The following is a 20372-nucleotide window of genomic DNA, read 5'->3' as shown; positions in this document are numbered from 1 at the left end:
AACATTTCTTTTTGCCAGCAGAAATCATTGCAATGAATGAAACAAGCAAGAAACAAAAGATAAATCAACATCTTGAGGAATTATCTTTCACATTACTTGGTAACTTCTAGCCAACATGCAAGGCAAATGGTTTATCTAATTATAATCCTATTGACAAGCTTTTAGGAAGAAACAAAGCTATAATCTAGACAGAAGGTTCAGATAAAGGAAATAGATTGCACTGCATAACTGATTTGTAGTATTTGTTTTGTTGCTTATGACATTCTCACTGATGGCAGTAAAACATATTTCGTGCTCTTTGAATTCTGAATGAATGAAAACACCATGGCCTGTGTACATTTATTTGCATCAACTGCAGCAGTTCCCAGCGTTCCTTATCTTTACTAGAATATTGTAACATAAAAAGTTCAAAATTATAGGATATGAATTTTTGATAGTAGTGATTCTGATATATAAAATGTTGAAGAAACCTTAGAGAATTATTATGTAAAGATGAATAATAATGAAAGGCAAATACAGACATAGCTGGTCTATTTACTGAGAAATAATACTTAGCTAAATGCAATCTTTATGTAAACATATAATAGCAGGCTACAGACTTTACAAATTTCAGGTATGAACATGTTTTCAGGAGAAAATGAGTGGAGCACAAACTCAGGGGAAAACAGCAATCTTAACTATATAATAGCATCTTTTAGTCATTTGGTAACATTTTTGGATCCCAAATTTTTAGATTTCTAGGTTTCACCAATTATTCAATCTGATCATGGACAGTACAGAACAGTTCTCATTTATAATGACTTCAGCTGGCCTATCCTCTGGAAACAATTTTCCTCTTATCATAATTGCAATGAAGGGTGCCCTGTTCTGTAAAAATGCCAAATGGGTAAGTGAAAGAGCCATATTTATATCTTAACAACATGGGTTTAAGGACTATAGGATATGTTGGGCCATATATTCACTGCGACACTGGAGACACTGAAAAAAATGGAATTATTTTGAGACTCTACAAACTAACTTTGGCACTACTTAAACTCAACTTGCCAGTTTGAGAAAAAGGTCTTGCTTTAAAAAGCTGTATCATGTGATAGATCACTGCTTTCAGCCAAGTAGGATAAAAGTCATAGCTTTTAGCCAATCATAAAAGCCAGAAACCAAATTACTTAAGACCCATGAGGCTTCTTTTGGGGTAATCAATTTTATTGTCATGTAGTACATATTCATGAACCATTTTACTGCATCACAGAATATTTCTCACAAATACAGTAACAGCATACCACACAGAAAACTACAACATGGAAATGTTTCTAGTAATTTATAGTAATCTGAGTGAGCGCCTGTTACTCATCCCAGCTTCTGCCAACCTAGCAGTTTGAAAGCATGTAAAAATGCAAGTAGAAAAATAGGGACCACTACGGTGGGAAGGTAACAGCGTTCCATGCGCCTTTGGCGTTTAGTCATGCCAGCCACATGACCACAGACGTCCTCGGACAAGCGCTGTCTCTTCAGCTTTGAAACGGAGATGAGCACCGGCCCTTGGAGTCGGAAACAACTAGCACGCATGTGCGGGGGAACCTTTACCTTTTACCTTATAGTAATTCTAATTTATCCATACATTACCGTAAAGTAATACAGAACAGAAAGAACCAAGATACGTTAAAAATTCATCCATTTATTAGAATGCTCTCTTTCTCCAACAATGTTTAGGAGGAAAAAGGCATTCTGCCTGATGAGAAACCACCAGCTAAGCAGTGCTGTTGCACAAGTATAATTCCTGGATTATTCCATAGTAACAGTCCTATGGATATAGCCAAACCTCCATGGGGGGAGGGGGAGTGCACAAAGCATCAGATGCTACAAAAGTTGAAATTCTTGAAAGTCACCCATCCAGCCTTCATGCCTAGTGACTAGAACTCTTGTCTCCTGATTTTCAATCTGGTGCCTTGCTATGCTAAATTGGCTCTCTTAATTATAAATTAAGGTTTGAGCTTCCCAGTTATTCTTTTCCTTTCTTCTTAACCTGTAAACATGAGAGAACAATGTCAACAGAACTGTAAACACTTGACAAGATTTAAATATATTACTCTAAAATACAGTTCAAACTAACTGCTGATCAATAAGATATTTCATAAGCTATTTTAGATCAATAGAAGTGACCATAACTATGTTGGGTACTGAAAACAAAACCAATCCCCCCACACACACACACACAAATCTATGGCCTAGCCCAGGGGTAGGCAACCTTGGCTCTTTTGATTCATGGACTTCCAACTCCCAGAATCCCCGAGTCAGCATAGCTGACAGGAACTCTGGGAGTTGAAGTCCATGAGTCATAAAAGAGCCGAGGTTGCCTACCCCTGGCCTAGCCATATCTTTATTGGACCATTTTTTTAAAAAAAAAATGAGATTAAAAATGTGCAGGGCTTTGAGCAATTCAGACTTTCTTCCGTCAGGCCAGAAATCACATAAAAGAGGGCACGAAGATCTAAAAATTAGGCCGGACAGCCTTACAATTTGAAGGCTTTCCTCATTTCCCTTTGTGGTTACGTTTCCCAATGATAGCTTAGGGAACATGCAACATGTCCGGCTTTGACACGCACTGGCCAACCTTTGTCTTTTGGTTTCGGAGCGCATTCGAAACGAGAAGAAACGGCCCGCTAACGTCGTAACCCCTGGTTAAAAGCGAGCAACAGCTTGCCTCCTAAAGGATCAGCTCTTAATCCCTCCCCTCCCTCCCCTCTCGGCGTGTTTTTAAGATCCGAGCCCAACCGGCCTTCTCCGCCACCCCACACACCCCCCCCTCCGCCGCCGGCCTTCTCTCGCTTGGCCGCGCTTCAGTGAGCGAGGGGGGGGCGTGGAAAAGAGAATGACGGTGACGTTGACACTGACTGTGAACTGTGAGGAGGCGCTTGCGCCGTCGCTCGTGTACACGTCTCCAGCCCCCCTTTCGCTCTCCGCTTTCTTTTTTTTTTTCCTTTCCCCAATGTGCGCGGGAGGGGGAGGGGAAGAGCGAGGGAGGGTTTGGAATGGTGACGTCTCAGGCCGCCCTTCCTCCTTTCTGCTCCTCCCCCTCGCCCACCGTGAGCGAGCGACTCCCGTCAGGGCACAGCCAGCGCGGCCGCGCCAGTCAGCGCCTTAGGAGCCCGGCGGCCGCCTACTTCTCTTCACCCGGAGTGACCGGGCTGCCCCCGCGCGCGCTCTCTTCCTCCACGCTCGAAGGACGGTTTGTGCGCGGGAGAGTTGGGTACGTTTCATCAAGGCCCGGAGGCTCGCGGCGGCTTCACCGCCGCCATTATCACCAGCGCGCGACGAAGAACCATCTTCCACCCCCTCCCTCCCTCCCTCCTCCCTCCCTCGCCGTGTCTAGCTCCGCGCAGCGGCACCAGCAACTCCTCCTCCTCCTCCTCCTCCTCCTCCTCTTCTTGGAACAAAGGAAAGAAGCGGCGGCGGCAGCAGCGGCGGCGGTTGCTGCTGCTGCAGCTCCGGGACCCCCTCTTCCCGCTAAAAGCCCTACCAGCGGCGGCGTCTCACAGTCTCTCTTTCGACCCTTCCCTTTGCAAGTCGAAGTCTCTGGGACGCCGAGCGAGGGTGAGTGGCGGAGCAAACCCCTTTCGTTCCAGGCGGGGGGGGGGGCGGGCGTGGGGGGGAAATGAGGAGGGGGCGTCGTTCTCCGTCTCGCCTCCACGGAGGAGCGGGAAGAGGCGGGGGCGTTTGCCAAGGGAAGGGGGGTCTCGTCTTCCTGGTCGCGAGCCGCGAACGCTGGGCTGGGGGAGGGGGAGAGAGGGGGCAAAAAAAAAAAGGCCGCCTTTTTCGCTTTGTTTAGCCAAGGAGGGGCAGGGAGGACGACGAAAGGACCGCTGTGCCCGCTTGTTTGCGTGGCTTCACGGACGAGTCCGGAGGGGGGGGGCGGCGAGAGAATCTGAGAAAAAATATGGATGCTCTTTCTTTCTCCTCTGCCCGTCGCTCGGTGTGTCGGCTGGCGAGGAGGCGGGAGGGCTTTCTTACCCCGAAGTGGCTAAAAGGGGGAAGAAGCGGCGGAAGGGGAAACAAAGAAACTGGAGGAAGACAATGGGCTTCCTCGGCTTGCCGGCGCGGGATGGGAGCGAAAGCCTTCCTCCTCTTCCCCCCCCCCCTTCCCGCCTTTCTTCTTCTTCTTTCCTCCCCCCCCTCCCTTTTTCCTCCGGGCCGAAACGGCCTTGGGTGGCTTTTTGCGCGGGGAGTGAGGGAGATATGGCGGTTGTGTTTGTCCCGGAGCGCTTGGCGGGCGACCGCTTGGCTTTTCCCGGGCTGGCTCGGCCTTGCCATGACTCAGTGGTTTTCTTTCACGAGGCCCCTCAGGCCTCGGCGTGTATGTGTTTGTCAGCTGGGTGGATGTGGCTTGGGGAGAGAGGGAGGGGGAAACGGCGAGCCGGAGCAAGGCCCCTGCCTCTCTTCCCGGGTTCTTGCCCATCCCCTCCCGGGAGCGCAACCAGGAGAGTCCGCCCTGACCGTCGTCGTCGTCGCCGCCTGCCATTTTCTCCCGTCTTTTTTTTGTCGGCGCGTTTTGGCGTCCCGGAGTCCTTGGCGCTCGAGAGCGGCTCATTTTCCTTTTATCCGCTGCTTGTCCCAATGCCGCCGCCCGCCGCCTGTCGAAGGGCTGAATTACTGGCAGCGGCTTCTCCTTTGTTTCCTCCGACTTGGCCGGTATCCATTGTGCCACTACGAAAATCCCTGGCTCCTTGTCCTCTGGGTCCCAAAAAGCTTCAGGATTTCCCTGGAGGCGCCCTTCTTTCCGGGGCCTCCCGAGTTTGAACCAAAGGGCCTTTTGTTGCTTTAGTTTACAAAGTGAAATGCGTGTAGTAGATGAGCTGGGCAGTTGCGTGCCATAAAGTGATGCAATTTCTGTGGGTGTAATGCTGAATTAGTAATCACGGTTTTTCCTTCCTTCACCTAAGTAGTTCCATGTTTTTCAGTGTTAAGCAATCCACAGAGGGCTGTTGAGTTCGTTCTGTGACTTCTTCCTTGTCATAGGAGTAACTTTTTAAAACGTTTTAATTTTACTGAATTTTTAAACATGGAATACAATTCTTCCGTTTCATACTAAAGTACTATCCCATTCTGCATTCTGCACCGTGGAGTTTTAGAACTCTTGATGGAGTTCCTATTGATGAAAGTTTGGTTGAACAAACTGCATATTTTAGAATGTGTCACCTTTAGTTGGACAGCAGGAAACAAGCCTTTATAAAAATAAAGCAATCATCTGATTTTTGTAGCCCATATATGTAGAACAATTGCTTATACTATTGTAACTAAATTAGTTGGACACATTTTCTAATTATTGTTTTTCTTTAACACAATTACGAATTGCCCCATAATTGAGGTTTTGAAAAAAAAATCTTAACTGAATACATATTTTACTGTTTTAATTTTGTGAGCTGTACTGGAACTAGGCAGCTTTTGAGATAAAAATAGAAGCTGATTTCAGAGGCCCCTGTTGACAGGGTTTTATCTGAGCTTCTAGCTCAGCTTGTCACATTGCAGCCTTGTGACAAGCGGAAGCTAATGCGCTCCCCCATGTGACCTTAGCTTCTGAGGAAAAACTAAAGCTAGAGGACACACATGAAACCAGCATTCTAGTTAGACTAAAGGTATAAACCATATTCAATAACATGAGATTATAAATTCCATGCCAAGTGACGCTTGGAAGCTTTCTGAAAATCAAAACTGACCTTATTTCATTTTGCATCAGTTTTTAACTGTTTAATTTCATTACCCCGTTCCTGGAATACTTGTCCTGTTGCTTTTTGGACAGTTTGAACTGAAATGGCATTATATGGAAGGAGGCTTTGTTTTTACAAAGATGCAGTATAAATGGATTGAGTAGACTACTATTTCTATTTAATTAATAGTCTTAGGTTACTTGATACACCGTGCCTAATTTAAATTGTCAATTTTAGATCTGATTTACAAACCAGATTACATTTTGTAAGTAGACAGTTTCATGCATAGTTTAAAACTACAACCTGAATGTTTTAATAGTGGTTGGAAATCTGTAAACAAATCTCCTACTTTGGAAGGCTGATACATGTTTGAAAAAAGTAGAAGAAAATATCTATTTTTTTTAAAAAATTAAAACAATGAGGTGTCTTCACCTTTTTTAGGTATTTTGGGAAAGAATAAATATAGCTATCCTGTCAAATTTCATTTTGGACTTAATAGGTATGAAAATAGCTATAAGAAAGCAAATTTCATACCTATATACACATATAATAATAGCCTTATCTTCCAAGTTTTATATTCCCTATCCATAAATGATTGTTGTTAGTTGCGAAGTCATGTCTGACCGATCACGACCCCATGGACAACGTTCCACCAGGCCTTCCTGTCCTCTACCATCTTCTAGAGTCCATTTAAGCTCACCCCTACTGCTTCAGTGACTCCATCCAGCCATCTCATTCTCTTTCGTCCCTTTCTTCTCTTGCCCTCAATCTTTCCCAGCATTAGGCTCTTCTCCAGTGAGTCATTCCTTCTCATTAGGTGGCCAAAGTATTTGAGTTTTAGCTTCAGGATCTGGCCTTCTAAAGAGCAGTCAGGGTTGATCTCCTCTAGGACTGACCGGTTTGATCACCTTGCAGTCCAAGGGACTCACAGGAGTCTTCTCCAGCACCAGAGTTCAAAGGCCTCAATTCTCTGGCGCTCAGCCTTTCTTATGGTCCAACTTTCACAGCCATACATTGATCCATAAATGATATGGGAATATTAATAAAAATATTAGTCTTGCAAAACATTTTAGCTTGTTTATGTGATTGTGGCACTATTTTTGTTAGTGCATTGGTCATGCTAAAAGCAGGGCTGTGCATAATATTTGCATAAACCTCAGTCTTCCTTCCCAATCCAACAGAAACTACATAAAAGCAATCTGAAGTCCATTTAGTAGCTTAGGAACTTTGGGCTTCAGCAAACATAATTGTCAATAGAATATGCAGTTAAGAGGCAGATCTATGTGATTATGCCATATGGATAAGCTATATGCACCTGCACATTCCCCTTTTTTATTTTTTAGGATGCAGTTAGCATTCCCATTTATAGAAAAAGAATCTCTTGGGTGAGGGTTGAACTGGGAATGGCTTTAGGCTGAAAGGAATCAAATGACAAGCAGCTTATTTTCTTTTAGCTTAACTCACAGGTTTAACAATTGAGAGTACCTACTAATTTCTTCATCCACCTGCCTTTGGACAGAGTAGATGGAGGAAGATTAAGTTTTTTCTTCACAGCTTCTAGTCTTCAAATATATACATTTTCACCAGTCTTGTTCCATCCCTGTTTGTGATGATCTGTCATTTCATGATGATGTATATTCAACATTTATGCAGAGGGCTAATTGTGCCATACTAGCATTTGTAATAGCAGTTCTGTGTGAATTATGAATGTATAGAAGCTCCTAATTAGGTATCCTTTTCCTCTGTTTACAGCACAAAATGGCTCAGGAAACCAACCAGACCCCAGGACCCATGCTGTGTAGCACAGGATGTGGCTTTTATGGGAATCCTAGAACTAATGGAATGTGTTCCGTCTGCTATAAAGAACATCTTCAGAGACAACAAAATAGTGGCCGAATCAGTCCAATGGGTATGTTTTAGAGCAATAAAAATGAAATACTGGATATGGATACAGTACATTTAATAACAACCATTTTATTTGCTTAAATGTTGTAATGCATTTGGTTATATTCCTTTTTTTTAACCTCCCAGGAACATCAGGTGGTTCCAATAATCCTACCTCAGATTCTACATCTGTACAGAGAGCAGATTCTAGTTTAAACAACTGTGAAGGTGCTGCTGGCAGCACATCAGAGAAATCAAGGTAAAACAGAAATATGTTAAATTGAGCTTGAAATTACTTAAAAATGTTTTCCTCTACAATTGCATTAGAGTCTGCTATACTAAATTAATATAGGTAATATTTAGTCTATTTTTTGAGTTAATGTGAGAAATATAATGATGAAATATTTATAATAATATCTTGAATGACTATAAGAATAGATTTTAAGGTCAGTTGTTAATAATTTGTTATCAAAATTTATTACCAGTGGGTTCAGTAATTCAGTTACCAAAAAGAGCTGAAGTTGTTAAAAATCTTAGCTTTATAAAAATTCTAGTCTTCGTAATAGCACTAACAAATTGCTTTCATTTTACTGAATGCAAGCAGAAATGTGCCTGCTGCCGCCTTGCCTGTAACACAGCAAATGACAGAAATGAGCATTTCAAGAGAGGAGAAAGTAATTCCGAAAACAGAGACAACAGAGCCAGGTATGCCTCTTTAAAAGTGACTTGAGTGCAGTTAGGTACAGTGGGACCTGGCATGTTTAAACATCTATAATCAAGGAAGAAAACTATATTATTTGGTATTTGAACACTTCTTACACAGCCTAGCTATGAGGCAGCAATCTAGCCAACTCTGGTGGGCCTTAGAAAGCTAAGCAAGGTAGGACTTGGTTAGTTCTTGGATGAGAGGCACCAGGAAATCCCAGGGTTGTAGACTAGAGCAGAGCTCCCCAACCTGTTGGGTACCAGGGACCGGTTACGTGGAGAGAGGTTTTTCCACAGACCAGAGGGGGCCTGGTTTTGTGTGCTGCCTACATCCCGCGAATGAGACTTTACTTGTTTGTGCGGACCGGTTGCTGGCATGCCGTGAACTGGTACCGGTCCACGGACTGGGGGGTTGGGAACCCCTGGACTAGATTATGAAGTACAAAGGGGTGGGTATGGTGGAGAGGGGTTATTGGAAGAAGAAAGTTGCAAACCGCTTCCAATTAGTTACCAAGAAGAATATATAGTTATAGGGTCAAGTTCAGCTCAAAGGAAACTTTATTTTTACCTTGTATATTTAAGAAAAAAGCATGCAGGAAACTACCAAAATGCTTTTCTTACATCATTGCATTCTCTTCCAATAAAAATGTTTAATTTGCTAGTCAGGTCAACAGCTAAGAAATTTAGTAGTCAAAATGCACCAAAAACCCCATGCAAAATGCTTGTGTTTAGAACTGAGTACATCTTCTGCTTTGAATACATTGCATTTGACAAGTTCCAAAAGTTCATTTGTAATATCAGCAAACTTACATTCAATCATACATATGCATTCATTCATTTTCATATCCATACTCTGCTCTTTAATCAGTTTTTTAAGTGGGTCATCAAATATTTTTATCAAAGCTCTTTTTAATAATTCGTTGTTCTGTACCATCATCATAGCAAATAGTATTTTTAAAGTAAACTTTCTGCGGTAAATATTTAATGTGTGGTGTAAACCCCCCCTTTTTACAAAAAATTGCATTAAATTGAATATAGCTTAAAGGGAAAGTATTTGCAATAACTTTTGTTAGAATTTTAATAATGGGAAGAAATTCTGATTGCTTAAATAGCATTTTGAAGGAATCTTACAATATGGGAAAGTTTTATATAACATTATTAGATATGGCAGAAGGGGAAACAATTACATAAAAGAATAGATAGGTATATCTCAGTATAAGCAAAAAATCTATACAGGTAGCCCTTGACTTACAACAGTTCACTTAGTGACAGTTCGAAGTTACACCAGCATTGAAAAAAGTGACTTATGACCATTTTTCAAACAACTATTGTAACATCCCCATGGTCACATAATCAAAATTCAGACACTTGGCAACTGACTCATGACGGTTGCAGTGTCCCAGGGTCATGTGATCACCATTTGCAACTTTCTGACAAGCAAAGTCAATGGAGAAGCCAGATTCACTTAACAACTGCAGTGATTCACTTAACTATGGCAAGAAATGTACTATGGGGCAAAATTCACTTAATACAAATTTTGGACCCAATTGTGGTCGGAAGTTGAGTACCTGTATTTAGAAGTCCACAAAAACTATATCCTAAGCTTTTTCCTTTTCTCAAGCTTCTGAAAATTAGTGCTTTATATGGTTACTTGGCATAAGTAGAAGATAAAGTGAGAAACATTCAGGCTTTTTACTTGACATTAATACCAATATGTTTCTAAATGGGCAAAAATGAAGAAATCTTTCATGTCTAGATAAGAGCAGCTTGTTTACAAAAAACAATAAGATAATACATTCATAATTATGCCTAAACTTTTAGATATGTATCAAACATACTTTTTGAGCAACCAAGTTACGGTATAATAAATTTAATTAACTCATTTTATATCTGTAAGCAAGGGTTAATTTAAATTTGCAAGTCCCACACACACTAAGCAACAACACATTTCTCCCCCCCCCAGATTAAAAATTACACACCAACTGAAGTTGATTTGGCATTAGATGTTTTGCATGGATTATGTGTTGATATGATAACATTCCACATTGTTTATATTAAACGGATGGTTAATGTGGATGTACTTATTTTATTCATTTGAACTTTTGCACTCTCCCAATACTTTGAATTATAATTCTCTTGATTTCTTAGCACTATTTGTGCTAGTTGAGTCATAATATTTTTCTACATGATTTTGTTCTTACATATTTAATTGAAACATCTAAAGAGTTTTACCAATAGTGTCCTCCATGGTGCACTTTATCATAATGGTGAATTTGAGTTGGCTATGAGACGAACTAGCTTTTTGAGGTAAAAAGCAGCTCACATCTATGCCTATTGATAAACAATGTGATTCATCTTTGTGGCCTTTCTTAAAAAGAAAATAACATTTTTAATACCCAATCCTGTCTCAGCTCAGAATTTTAGAATGATTTAACATGACTTTATATAGTTATGTATAAAACATGTCTAAATCATTAAAAATGGTTACAATGGCAGCACAGTGGCTATTTTAATTTAACATTTAAATTATATCAGTATATGTCACCCTGTGGACATTTAATGCATATTTCGGTTAGCTCAATAAAATAAACTTTCTATTACGTAGGCAGTACCATAAGTGAAGGAGATAATTGATCTCTGGAAAGTGGCAGAGGAGTCTCTAGTTTTTACTTCCAGTTTACCTACACAATTGATTATAGGCCTGCACTTGTCCTAGCTCTGTATTGAAATGATAGCAACATCTCTATAAAATACATATTGTACACATTTTCAATTTCAAGGCCAACAGTGCCTTCCTGTTTATTCTGAGCAAGTTTAAGCTGCTGCAGCTGCTAGGTGAAACAGTGATGGAGGGAAAAGAGCTACTTCAAAGCATTTACTTTCAGTAAAACATATGTTTCCAAAAAGGTGGCATAACTAGAAATTGCTGCAATAACATAAATACTATTGTCTGTGTGAGATCGGGGAAATGTTAGCTTTCCAAACAAAAGAAGATCATAGTCTCCTTTCTCTCCATTATTTGATGTGCTGATTGGGTTTGATAAACGATGGAGTTACAATATTTGAAGGATTCTCCACACCTGTTCTCTCATATTCCAACATGTATTGCTGGACTGCAGAAATCTAAATCCATTGATTAAGCCATTGCCACCAAATGTCTTGGTTCTGATTCTTGGTGCCTTTGATAAAGCTCAGTGTTGGAAAAAAAATTCTTTGATTTCCAGAGTTGTACTCATTTATTACAAAATAGTTTCAAGTTGTCCATAGTATTAAAACAACTCATTATATAAATGTTCCTCAAGATAGTTTTTAAAAAGAGAAATGGGAAAGAGGAGAAAAATAACTTTAAGACTTGTATACCCAATATCTTCAAGAATATTTTCACCAAATATTTTTATAGAAATAATTATTTCAATATTAACATTGTCCATGAAATAACATGGTTGAAACAACTCCAGCAAATGTTCCACTGCTTCAGATTGCTGGGGTATTAGTTTCAGAGTGCTGTCCTGCTATTGCCCAAATAAAAATTAATGCTGAAAATCTGAGTACAAGGAACTCAGAAACATTATGTTTTTTCTCTGGATCATGCTGATCTGACTGTTCCATGGATGGTCTGGCTATTTTCTGCAAGTTAATTCTTTGAGTTGGAAGCAGTTTATAGTGTTCTAGACATAATATTCCAGATTGAAAAACAATTCCAAAATCTTCATAGCGACCAATCTTGACAGCAGTTTAAGTGTAGATTTTTTTTAATCCCCCTTTTTGCAGTTTTTTAACAGTGGTTGTTGCATTAGAACCATAACAATAAAATATCACTCTTGCATTAATGTCCAGAAAAAATCAACTACATAGATAATAATTACATAATATATTCAATACATGTGAACTTTTTTGCACTGGTAGTAGTTGCACAAGCAACTGCAAAACAGATCCAGAACTGTCTGACCTAGGCAAGTCAGTGATTAGTGCTCAATAATAATAGTTTCATCCTATATTTAGGTAATCACTTTTTCCCTTCTTTCCTGCATCTGATAGCATGGATGAAACTGGTCCTGCTACAGAACTTGGTAATACACATTTTGCAAAAATAATAGAAAGTACAAATCTTAGCACTCGAAGCAATATAATTTTAACAGTCAAGTTTTGCTTAGAGGACAGAAAATTCAGAATATTTTTGTTTTAATCTCAGTGAAGTTCTTGAACACTGGTCTTTTGTTTCACATCTGAAATGCTGGAAACTTTCAAGTTCAAATATCAAATTTAAATAGGGATATTTTGTATATCCTATTTAGCAATGGAGCATGTGAAAAGGTGATGGAGATGAAAAATTCAGATTAAAGCAGAAATGTATATTTAACCAATTTCTGTTGTTCTTTTAGTGGTTACCCAACCAAGTCCTTCAGTTACTCAACCTAGTACATCTCAGAATGAAGAGAAAACACCTGAAATGCCCAAACCAAAGAAGAACAGATGTTTTATGTGCAGAAAGAAGGTTGGACTTACAGGTATTTTATTTTTATTTATTTTTTTATTTTAATCCCATTTATATCCCGCCCTTCTCCGAAGACTCAGGGCGGCTTACAAGCTTAGCAGTAGCCTTCATTCTATGTATATGCCTGCTTATTAGGGCTTTCATACACCCCCCAAGCGGCATTATTACAAAGTCAGCTTAATTGCCCCCAACAATCTGGGTCCTCATTTTACCTACCTCGGAAGGATGGAAGGCTGAGTCAACCTTGAGCCTGGTGGGATGCGAACCTGCACTAATTGCAGGCAGCTGGTGTTACTTAAGGAGGCATTAGCCCACTGCACCACCAAGGCTCCTTAGGATACTGGAGTTCATTTTGTCCAATTCCTTGCTTTGAAAGAGTGTATTTGGGAACATTTAAGGCTCTTTCAGACTAAACAAATATCTTTAGAGGTTAGATGTATTGCTTAGAAAGACAATGAATGCCTTAGTTATAAGACTTCACCATAACTTACTTCAAGGTACCGTTTCTGTGTTTTCGCAGGATTTGACTGCCGATGTGGAAATCTGTTTTGTGGACTTCACCGTTATTCTGACAAGCACAACTGCCCATATGATTACAAAGCAGAAGCTGCAGCAAAAATCAGGAAAGAGAATCCAGTTGTTGTGGCTGAGAAAATCCAGAGAATATAAACTAACCTACTTGGTGCAAAGACTGACTTCCTTTGTTTTTATTTTAAAATATCCTAGGAAAACATTAAAGAGCAGATGCATGGCCATTTTCCTTTGATGTTCTCCAGAGTTTTACTTTAGTTTGTCTTATTGATTGATATTTTAGGATATTGTGGGTGTTACAGGCAGAATTGGATAGATACAGCCCTTTAAAATGTATACATGCCCTCCCCCAAATGAATGAAAGAGTAAGACCTGCATTGGAAAACAGACATGCACAAAGGACAGAGTTGTCTAGTTCACATGTGCCAAACAGATGCATAAAATCTGCATGTTTGCAGCAGATTTGCCTTTTGGGATTGTTGATAGAGGTATATCATCATTGGATAGTGCTAATGTGCCTGTTTGATTAAATGATACACCAAGAAAAATGAGTCTCCTTTTACCATAGTTAACCGTAATCATCTTTAATTTCCACACTTCATTGTTTTAAGGCTGAACTGCAGAGGAGCCGTTTCTAAATGAAAATGGGTGTTCAGGTGCCATAAACTGCAGTTTAAGATTACCTTCTAAAGGATGTAATCTTTGGAAGTGATAAAAATTGTTCAACTGTTAAAAACTAGTTCCTGAAGGAAACTTTTTTTCAGAATTTTATGAACTAGCCTACAACATGAGACTTGTCTGCTTCTTACTCTTAAGTAGCTAAATACATTGTGTAGCACAATGCAACAAGAATTGATTTCAGTTTACAAAATAAAGGCTACATTTTTGATAAAAGTTAATCACAGCAGCTCTTTCAAATAAGCACCTGCATCTGATGAACCTAGTTTGCAAAAGTATTCAAGCCTTTAATTTTTTCATATGCATCTTAAGTTGAATGTGTTCTGGTTTGAAAAGGTTAGCCCTTTAATTTTTTATAGTTTCCAAATGTAGTGAGATTGCACCCTTTTTGCATGGAGAAATCATACCCAATATGGCTGCTGTACACTTAAGTGGTATCTGGAACCACTCTGAGGGGCTGCTTTTATCATTTTAATAGTATTTGGGTGTAGGACTGTAGTGTTCTTGGGTGTATTGCATGGGCTGCATTATCTACAGCATTGTACAATAACAACTCTAGAAAAGGCAGTATACTTCACTGATGCTTGTCTGGTAATATCACTTCTGTGTTATAATGGAAGGGTTTTTTGTGATGTATGAAACTTGTGTTTTTTTATATAAACAAGTACAGTTTAGAGTAGTATAGTGGTAATGCCTGTTCTCATTTGTAAATAGTTGTGTATACATAGGGCACTACTTCTGATTTCTATTGCAGTGATCAGTCTTAGTTTTCTTCATTAAAAGCATCAGGTCTTTGCTTTAAATTTTGTCCTCAGTTGAGTTATTAGATAAGCAAATGTGTACAGATAGTTCATATTTATGTATTGCACATAATCATGCTACCCAGCATCTATGCTATATTGTATTATGTAAATAATAAAATCATGTACAGAGGGATCTAGTTCCTTTTGTGATGGTTCATTGGCCCAGAAACTTACTGAATGCTCTGCTGGTGGGGAAGAGGTGGTTGCAATTTATTCAAGCTTTATTGATTTCTAATTTGGGGATTTAAGTAGATAACTTGACAAATTTGAAAACGGCAGTATCAGTATGATTGTAAGGGGAAATGTCTTACATTCTACATGTTTCTCCAGTTGGCATTTTTTCTAGTTGACATTTTGGCAGTAATTCTCTGGCCATAATTGCAGCCCTTGATAATTCACTAACTATGGACTTAACTATTTTATACCTTGGTTAATTCCTGATTATTTGAACAAAGAAACAAAGGCAATTTGTACTGTATGTAATATGAAGAAAAGTGCACTTTATATTGCCTACTATTGCACATTCTTTTTCTGCATTTATATAAATTAAATTTATTTTAAGTGCAAATTATTAAGATTTTTTTTTCCTGTTCCAGTTTTACACAAATCCATTTAGTCATTCAATGAGTCAAAATTCCTTGAGGAAATTAAGATTTACTATACTGATGAAAAACATTTTTGACTTGGTGGGTATCTGATATGAACAGCAATTAATGTTAGGTGTTAAAAGAGTGCCAGGAACTGTTAAAAAGACTGGATAATCCTAATTTTTTATTGTGACCTAGTCAAAAGAAGGGAAAAAATCTGTCCTTAGTATTGTATAAATATAGATTTCTGTTTGGAATAATGAAGCCATTGGGTAATTTATGATGTGCCTGTTAGCTCTCTGCAGTATTGAAGAGCTGCTGCAGGGAGTTTATATTGGTCAAAGCATTATACCAAATTGGCCTGCTTTTTCTTTTCTGAAGTCAGAAACTTTTTGAAGGCATTTTGAGAAACAAATCTTAAGAAAATAAACTTGGCATTTGAGTTTTCAGTGTTCTGGGGGGAAAAAGCAGTGCATGCTTCGAACATGAAGTATATAAGCAGAGCTTTTTGGGATAAACATTTTGCAAGTTACTGAACTTTCACTGCTATTGGCTCATAAGATGTGCAATACCTGCTTATTGTTTCATTCAATCATATCTGATTCTTGGAGATTGCCTGGACAAGTCCCTGCATGTTTTTTGGCATTTTTTTTTAGAAGTGGTTTGCCATTGCTTCCTTTCTATGGCTGAGAGAACATGGCCCAAGATCACCAAGCTGGCTTTTTCCCCAAGACAGGACTAGGTCTTCCAGTTTCTAACCTAATACCTATAGAGAATTGGCAAACTAGAGAAGTTACCCCAGAAAAACTTTTATAACAGTGTTACCAATATTTTGGAAATAACCACCCCTTCAAGATAAAATGTGCTGTTCGGGTACAAAAGTTCTATCACTTGCCAATGGAGTATTTATTCTGCTTTACTATTTCACCTACTTCCAAAGATAATTGTAACTTAGTATGACCACTAGTGTGTGGAGATATATATTTGGAGTATGATCGTTTTTGATGTAAAAGACTGATTTGTGAAATAGGGAAATGGTAAGGAGTTGGTGAACTTTAAAAGCTATTTGCCCTTTAAAATTATAGGTAGTCCTTGACTTACAACAGTTCATTTAGTGACTGTTTGAAGTTACAACAGCACAGAGAAAAATATTTATGACCTTTTTTCACACTTATGACCATTGCAGCATCCCCATGGTCACATGATCAAAATTCAGGTGCTTAGCAACTGATTTGTATTTATGGTTGCAGTGTTCCAGGGTCATGTGATAATTTTTGCCATCTTCTAACTAGCAAAGTCAATGGGGAAGCCAGATTCACTTAACCATGTTACTGACTTGATAACTGCAATGCTTCACTTAACAATTGTGGCAAGAAAGGTCATAAAATGGGGCAAAACTCATTTAACAAATGTCACTTGGCAACATAAATGTTGGGGTTAATTGTCATAACCGAGGACTATCAGTATTAATTTATTTGGATTTTAACTTCTACAATAGAAAAAAGTGACAATAGCTGAGTAGTGGAAGACATATCAGTGGATTCAAATACAAGGAACATTAATGTTTTTCAACAGTGGAAGTAAAAACTGAGGATATGTTTCTCCTCAAAATGAAAACGAGCACTGTTTAGTTACCAAGAAGTCGAAGTATATTCTTCTCTGATAAATTACCTATTCACTTTCGAGCCAAACATAAACTATTCCATTCAAAAACTTATTTCTTTCAATTTTGCAATGTTCCAATATAAAACAGAAAATGCATATTAGAGCAGTACACACAAAAGCTAATGAGAGTGCAAAATTGTTTGCAAAAATGCATGTCACCCAGCTAACGTCTATAGGAAGTTGACTTGTATTTGAAATACTATATATTCTTATTTTTTTAAAACATGCAAATGTATGTAAAGCCAATAATGCATACTAAATTATAGCATGTGTATTTTGTATAAAGTAGGACACAGTGAACTACTTGAAGTAATTCAGGGAATTCTTCCAAAGAAAAAGAAAACCAATTCTTTGATCATATTGAAAAAGATTTGTCTTTACAACTGTCAACTTGAATATCTTGTGATTGTATATTTCCATATGAATCTGAAGTGGAATTCCTTTTTAACTTTTATTTCAGCATCTTCTACCTGGAGTCACATGATTTTAATTTTGGCAACTTATATGGACTGCATTTAGCAGCTCTTTGCATCATAGAAAACAGGTATCTAAAACCTCCCAATTCCATTTGTTTATTTTTCTAGTTATATTTGTTGCGGCTGCTTTGCAGCCGTTCCGTGGCTGTTCCGACATGGGGACCCACGGCCTGGAGTTGGAGAGCTGGCGGTTCGTGTCGCTGACCGTCGGGCGGCACAGGTTACCTTCGTGTCGCCCGTGTTTCGTGGGGCCAGCTGGACTCGAGCTGTGGAACTTGGCCAGCCGGTGTTGGACCCGTTTGTTACCTAACCTTTATTGTTATGGAGAAGGATTTTTGCAGCCGGAACATCTTTCATCATGTCATTCTGCAGGCTTTTTAGGCCTTGGTTAATTGCTACTCAACTCCTCTCTTCTCCCATGTCCCCATAGGACTCAGAAGGTCCCAGGGTTGAGTCACTGTGAGAGAGTGGCTCAGTTATACCATCTGCTGCCCTCCCTAGAGGTGAGAGATCTATGGGGGGTATGCCTTGCCCGGGGTATGTATCTTGTTCCGCTCCCTGATAGGCCCGGGACCGCCGTGAGAGGGCAGTGGCCGACCTGTTTCAGAGGTTACCCAGGAGGTTACCCAGCTCAAGTGGCAGAGGAGCTGGCGGACTGGATATTTTTTGACCTTCTGTTTTTAGATCCTCCTTATTGACTATGGGACTGCCTTGCTGGACCTACTTGGACAATGGCTCGCCTATTTTATTCCAGCACGGATTTATTCGCTCTCAGGGGTGCCCCCCCCTTCCTGGGTGCGACCCGCCTCTGTTTTTACCTCTCCTCTTGATGACGGGCCCAATTATTGGGACCCTGAAAGATGGTCAGGCAGGGATGGGAGCCTTCATTATAAATTTAATAAGAGGCTCCTTGTTTGTTATTTATCCAAATATTTTAAAGGGTTAGGGAGGGGTGTGGGATTGCAGGTTTGGTCGGAAACGGGGGGGTATCCACCAACCGCTATTCAGGCCAGGCCTGGGACAGATCACGGTGGGATGGGGCTTGGGCTGGGTGCCTCCGGGGCCCCAGAGCGGGGTGTGGGATTATCCCCACGACGTTAGGGAATGGCAGCAGGCGTTCGAACAGAGGGCCGTATCAACACCCGGGAGTGTGTCCCCGCTGTCTTCAAGCGGTGATGTGCTCCGACCCTCTGGTTTCGACCCGTGGTTCCGGCAACGAGGATGAACAGCCACCTGAGCTCAGGCTTGTGTATTTTAATGCCAGGTCCGTAGTTAATAAGGCTCCTCTCATCCGAGATCTGGTTGAGGAGGAGCGTGCGGACCTGGCTTGCATTACGGAGACCTGTTTGGGCCCAGAGGGTGGTGTCCCTCTGGTTGATCTCTGCCCACCAGGTTTCCGGGTGCTTCACTGGCCTCAGGCTCAGGGTAGGGGCAGGGGTGTGGCGTAGTTGTGAGGGAGACCTTATGTCTGCGAGAGGCCACCGTTGTCCAAATATCCAGGTGTGAGTCTGTCCTCCTGAGATGTGGCCCTAGGGCTCAGTTGGGCTTGCTGCTGGTGTACCTTTCGCCCAGTTGCGTAGCAGCAGCCCTGCCTGAGCTTCTCAATATCCTCTCGGGGTTGGTGATTGACTTCCCCAAATTTATGATTTTGGGTGACTTCAATCTGCCATCCCTGGGGGGGATCATCTGATTTGGCTCGGGAGTTCATGGCTTCCATGACGGCCATGGACCTGATGCAAGTAATTCAGTGCCCGACGGGTGTGTGTGTCACACGCTCGATTTTGTTTTTCTATCTGGACGATGGTTAGATGATCTGGGTGGGGGTTCTCCAATTGTTATGCCCCTGTCATGGACCGATCATCATCTCCTGCGGCTGGTCTTCCATTTTGCCATTCCCCGTCAGGTTACAGAACCTACAAGATGGTTCCGCCCTAGGCACTTAATGGACCCTGAGCGGTTCCAGGTGGTGCTTGGGTCCCCACCTGCCGCCTTCGCTCACAGCTCGGCCGATGCCCTGGTGGAAGCCTGGGAAAAGGCAGCCACGGAGGCACTCGACCAAGTTGTACCCATGCGGCCCCTGACCCGGCGCAGATCCCAGTGGGCTCCATGGTTCTCCGTGGAGCTCCGGGAGATGAAGCGTCGGAGACGGGACCTAGAGAGCTGTTGAAGGTCCAGCCAGTCTGAATCCGACCAATTGTGACTAAGGTCCTCTATGAGGTCTTATCTCGCAGCGATGAGGACGGCAAGGTCTAATTACTTTGCTACCCTCATCGCATCCGCAGATAATCGCCCGGCTGCCCTGTTTAGGGTGACCTGCTCCCTCCTTAATCAGGAGGTGAGGGAGGAGCCCTTGCAGGGTCAAGCCGAGGAGTTAAGCCAACATCTGTCGGACAAAATCACTCGGATCCGGACCGGTCTGGACTTCAACTGGGCAGAGTCTGACGGTGATGACATGGGCGGTCTTGGTGATGTTATTTGGGAAGAGTTCGATCCTGTGACTCCGGAAGATGTGGACAGGATCATGGGGAGGCTGAGCTCCACCATGTGTTTATTGGACCCGTGCCCCTCCTGGCTGGTTTATGCGGCTCGGGAGGGGACACAAGGCTGGCTCCAGGCAATGATAACTGCTTCTTTGAGTGAGGGTAGTTTTCCCACTGCCTTGAAGGAGGCGATGGTGAGACCCCTCCTCAAGAAGCCTGCCCTGGACCCGGCTGTTTTAAACAACTATCGTCCGGTCTCCAACCTTCGTTTTCTTGCGAAGGTTGTTGAGATCGTGGTGGCGCATCAGCTCCCTTTGTTCCTGGTGGAGGAAGCTGATTATCTGGACCCGTACCAATCGGGCTTCAGGC

General features: G+C 41.2%; 2 protein-coding genes across 4 annotated transcripts in view; one reads left to right on the top strand and one right to left on the bottom strand.

Annotated features, from left to right (window-relative positions):
• The window catches only part of TMC1 (transmembrane channel like 1), a gene marked incomplete at its 3' end in the record, with an annotated part of 123874 nt that extends 121154 nt beyond the window's left edge, over positions 1-2720 (bottom strand). The window contains exon 1 of the mRNA XM_083351164.1: positions 2512-2720. Coding sequence (XP_083207290.1) covers positions 2512-2634 — 123 coding nt within the window. The 5' untranslated portion in view covers positions 2635-2720. The remainder of the gene's footprint in view (positions 1-2511) is intronic.
• Positions 2721-2990: 270 nt separating this feature from the next.
• ZFAND5 (zinc finger AN1-type containing 5) lies at positions 2991-14933 on the top strand. 3 transcript variants are annotated; one of them, XM_083354644.1, is made up of 6 exons: positions 2991-3244; positions 7452-7608; positions 7731-7842; positions 8185-8288; positions 12671-12796; positions 13304-14933. In XM_083354644.1, exons 2-6 carry the CDS (start codon positions 7458-7460, stop codon positions 13450-13452), a joined length of 642 nt encoding a protein of 213 aa, XP_083210770.1. In that variant the 5' UTR covers positions 2991-3244; positions 7452-7457; the 3' UTR covers positions 13453-14933. The 3 variants fall into 3 exon arrangements, with proteins under 3 accessions (XP_083210770.1, XP_083210769.1, XP_083210771.1); XM_083354643.1 differs by lacking the exon at positions 2991-3244 and adding an exon at positions 3252-3588; XM_083354645.1 differs by lacking the exon at positions 2991-3244 and adding an exon at positions 3257-3588 and having other exon boundaries at positions 8188-8288.
• Positions 14934-20372: the final 5439 nt, after the last annotated feature.

This window comes from Vipera ursinii (assembly GCF_947247035.1).
Source record: "Vipera ursinii genome assembly, chromosome: 2".
NCBI classification, from domain to species: Eukaryota; Metazoa; Chordata; class Lepidosauria; order Squamata; family Viperidae; genus Vipera; species Vipera ursinii.
Note: the sequence above shows the minus strand (reverse complement) of the source record. Positions and strands in the feature narration are given on the sequence as shown.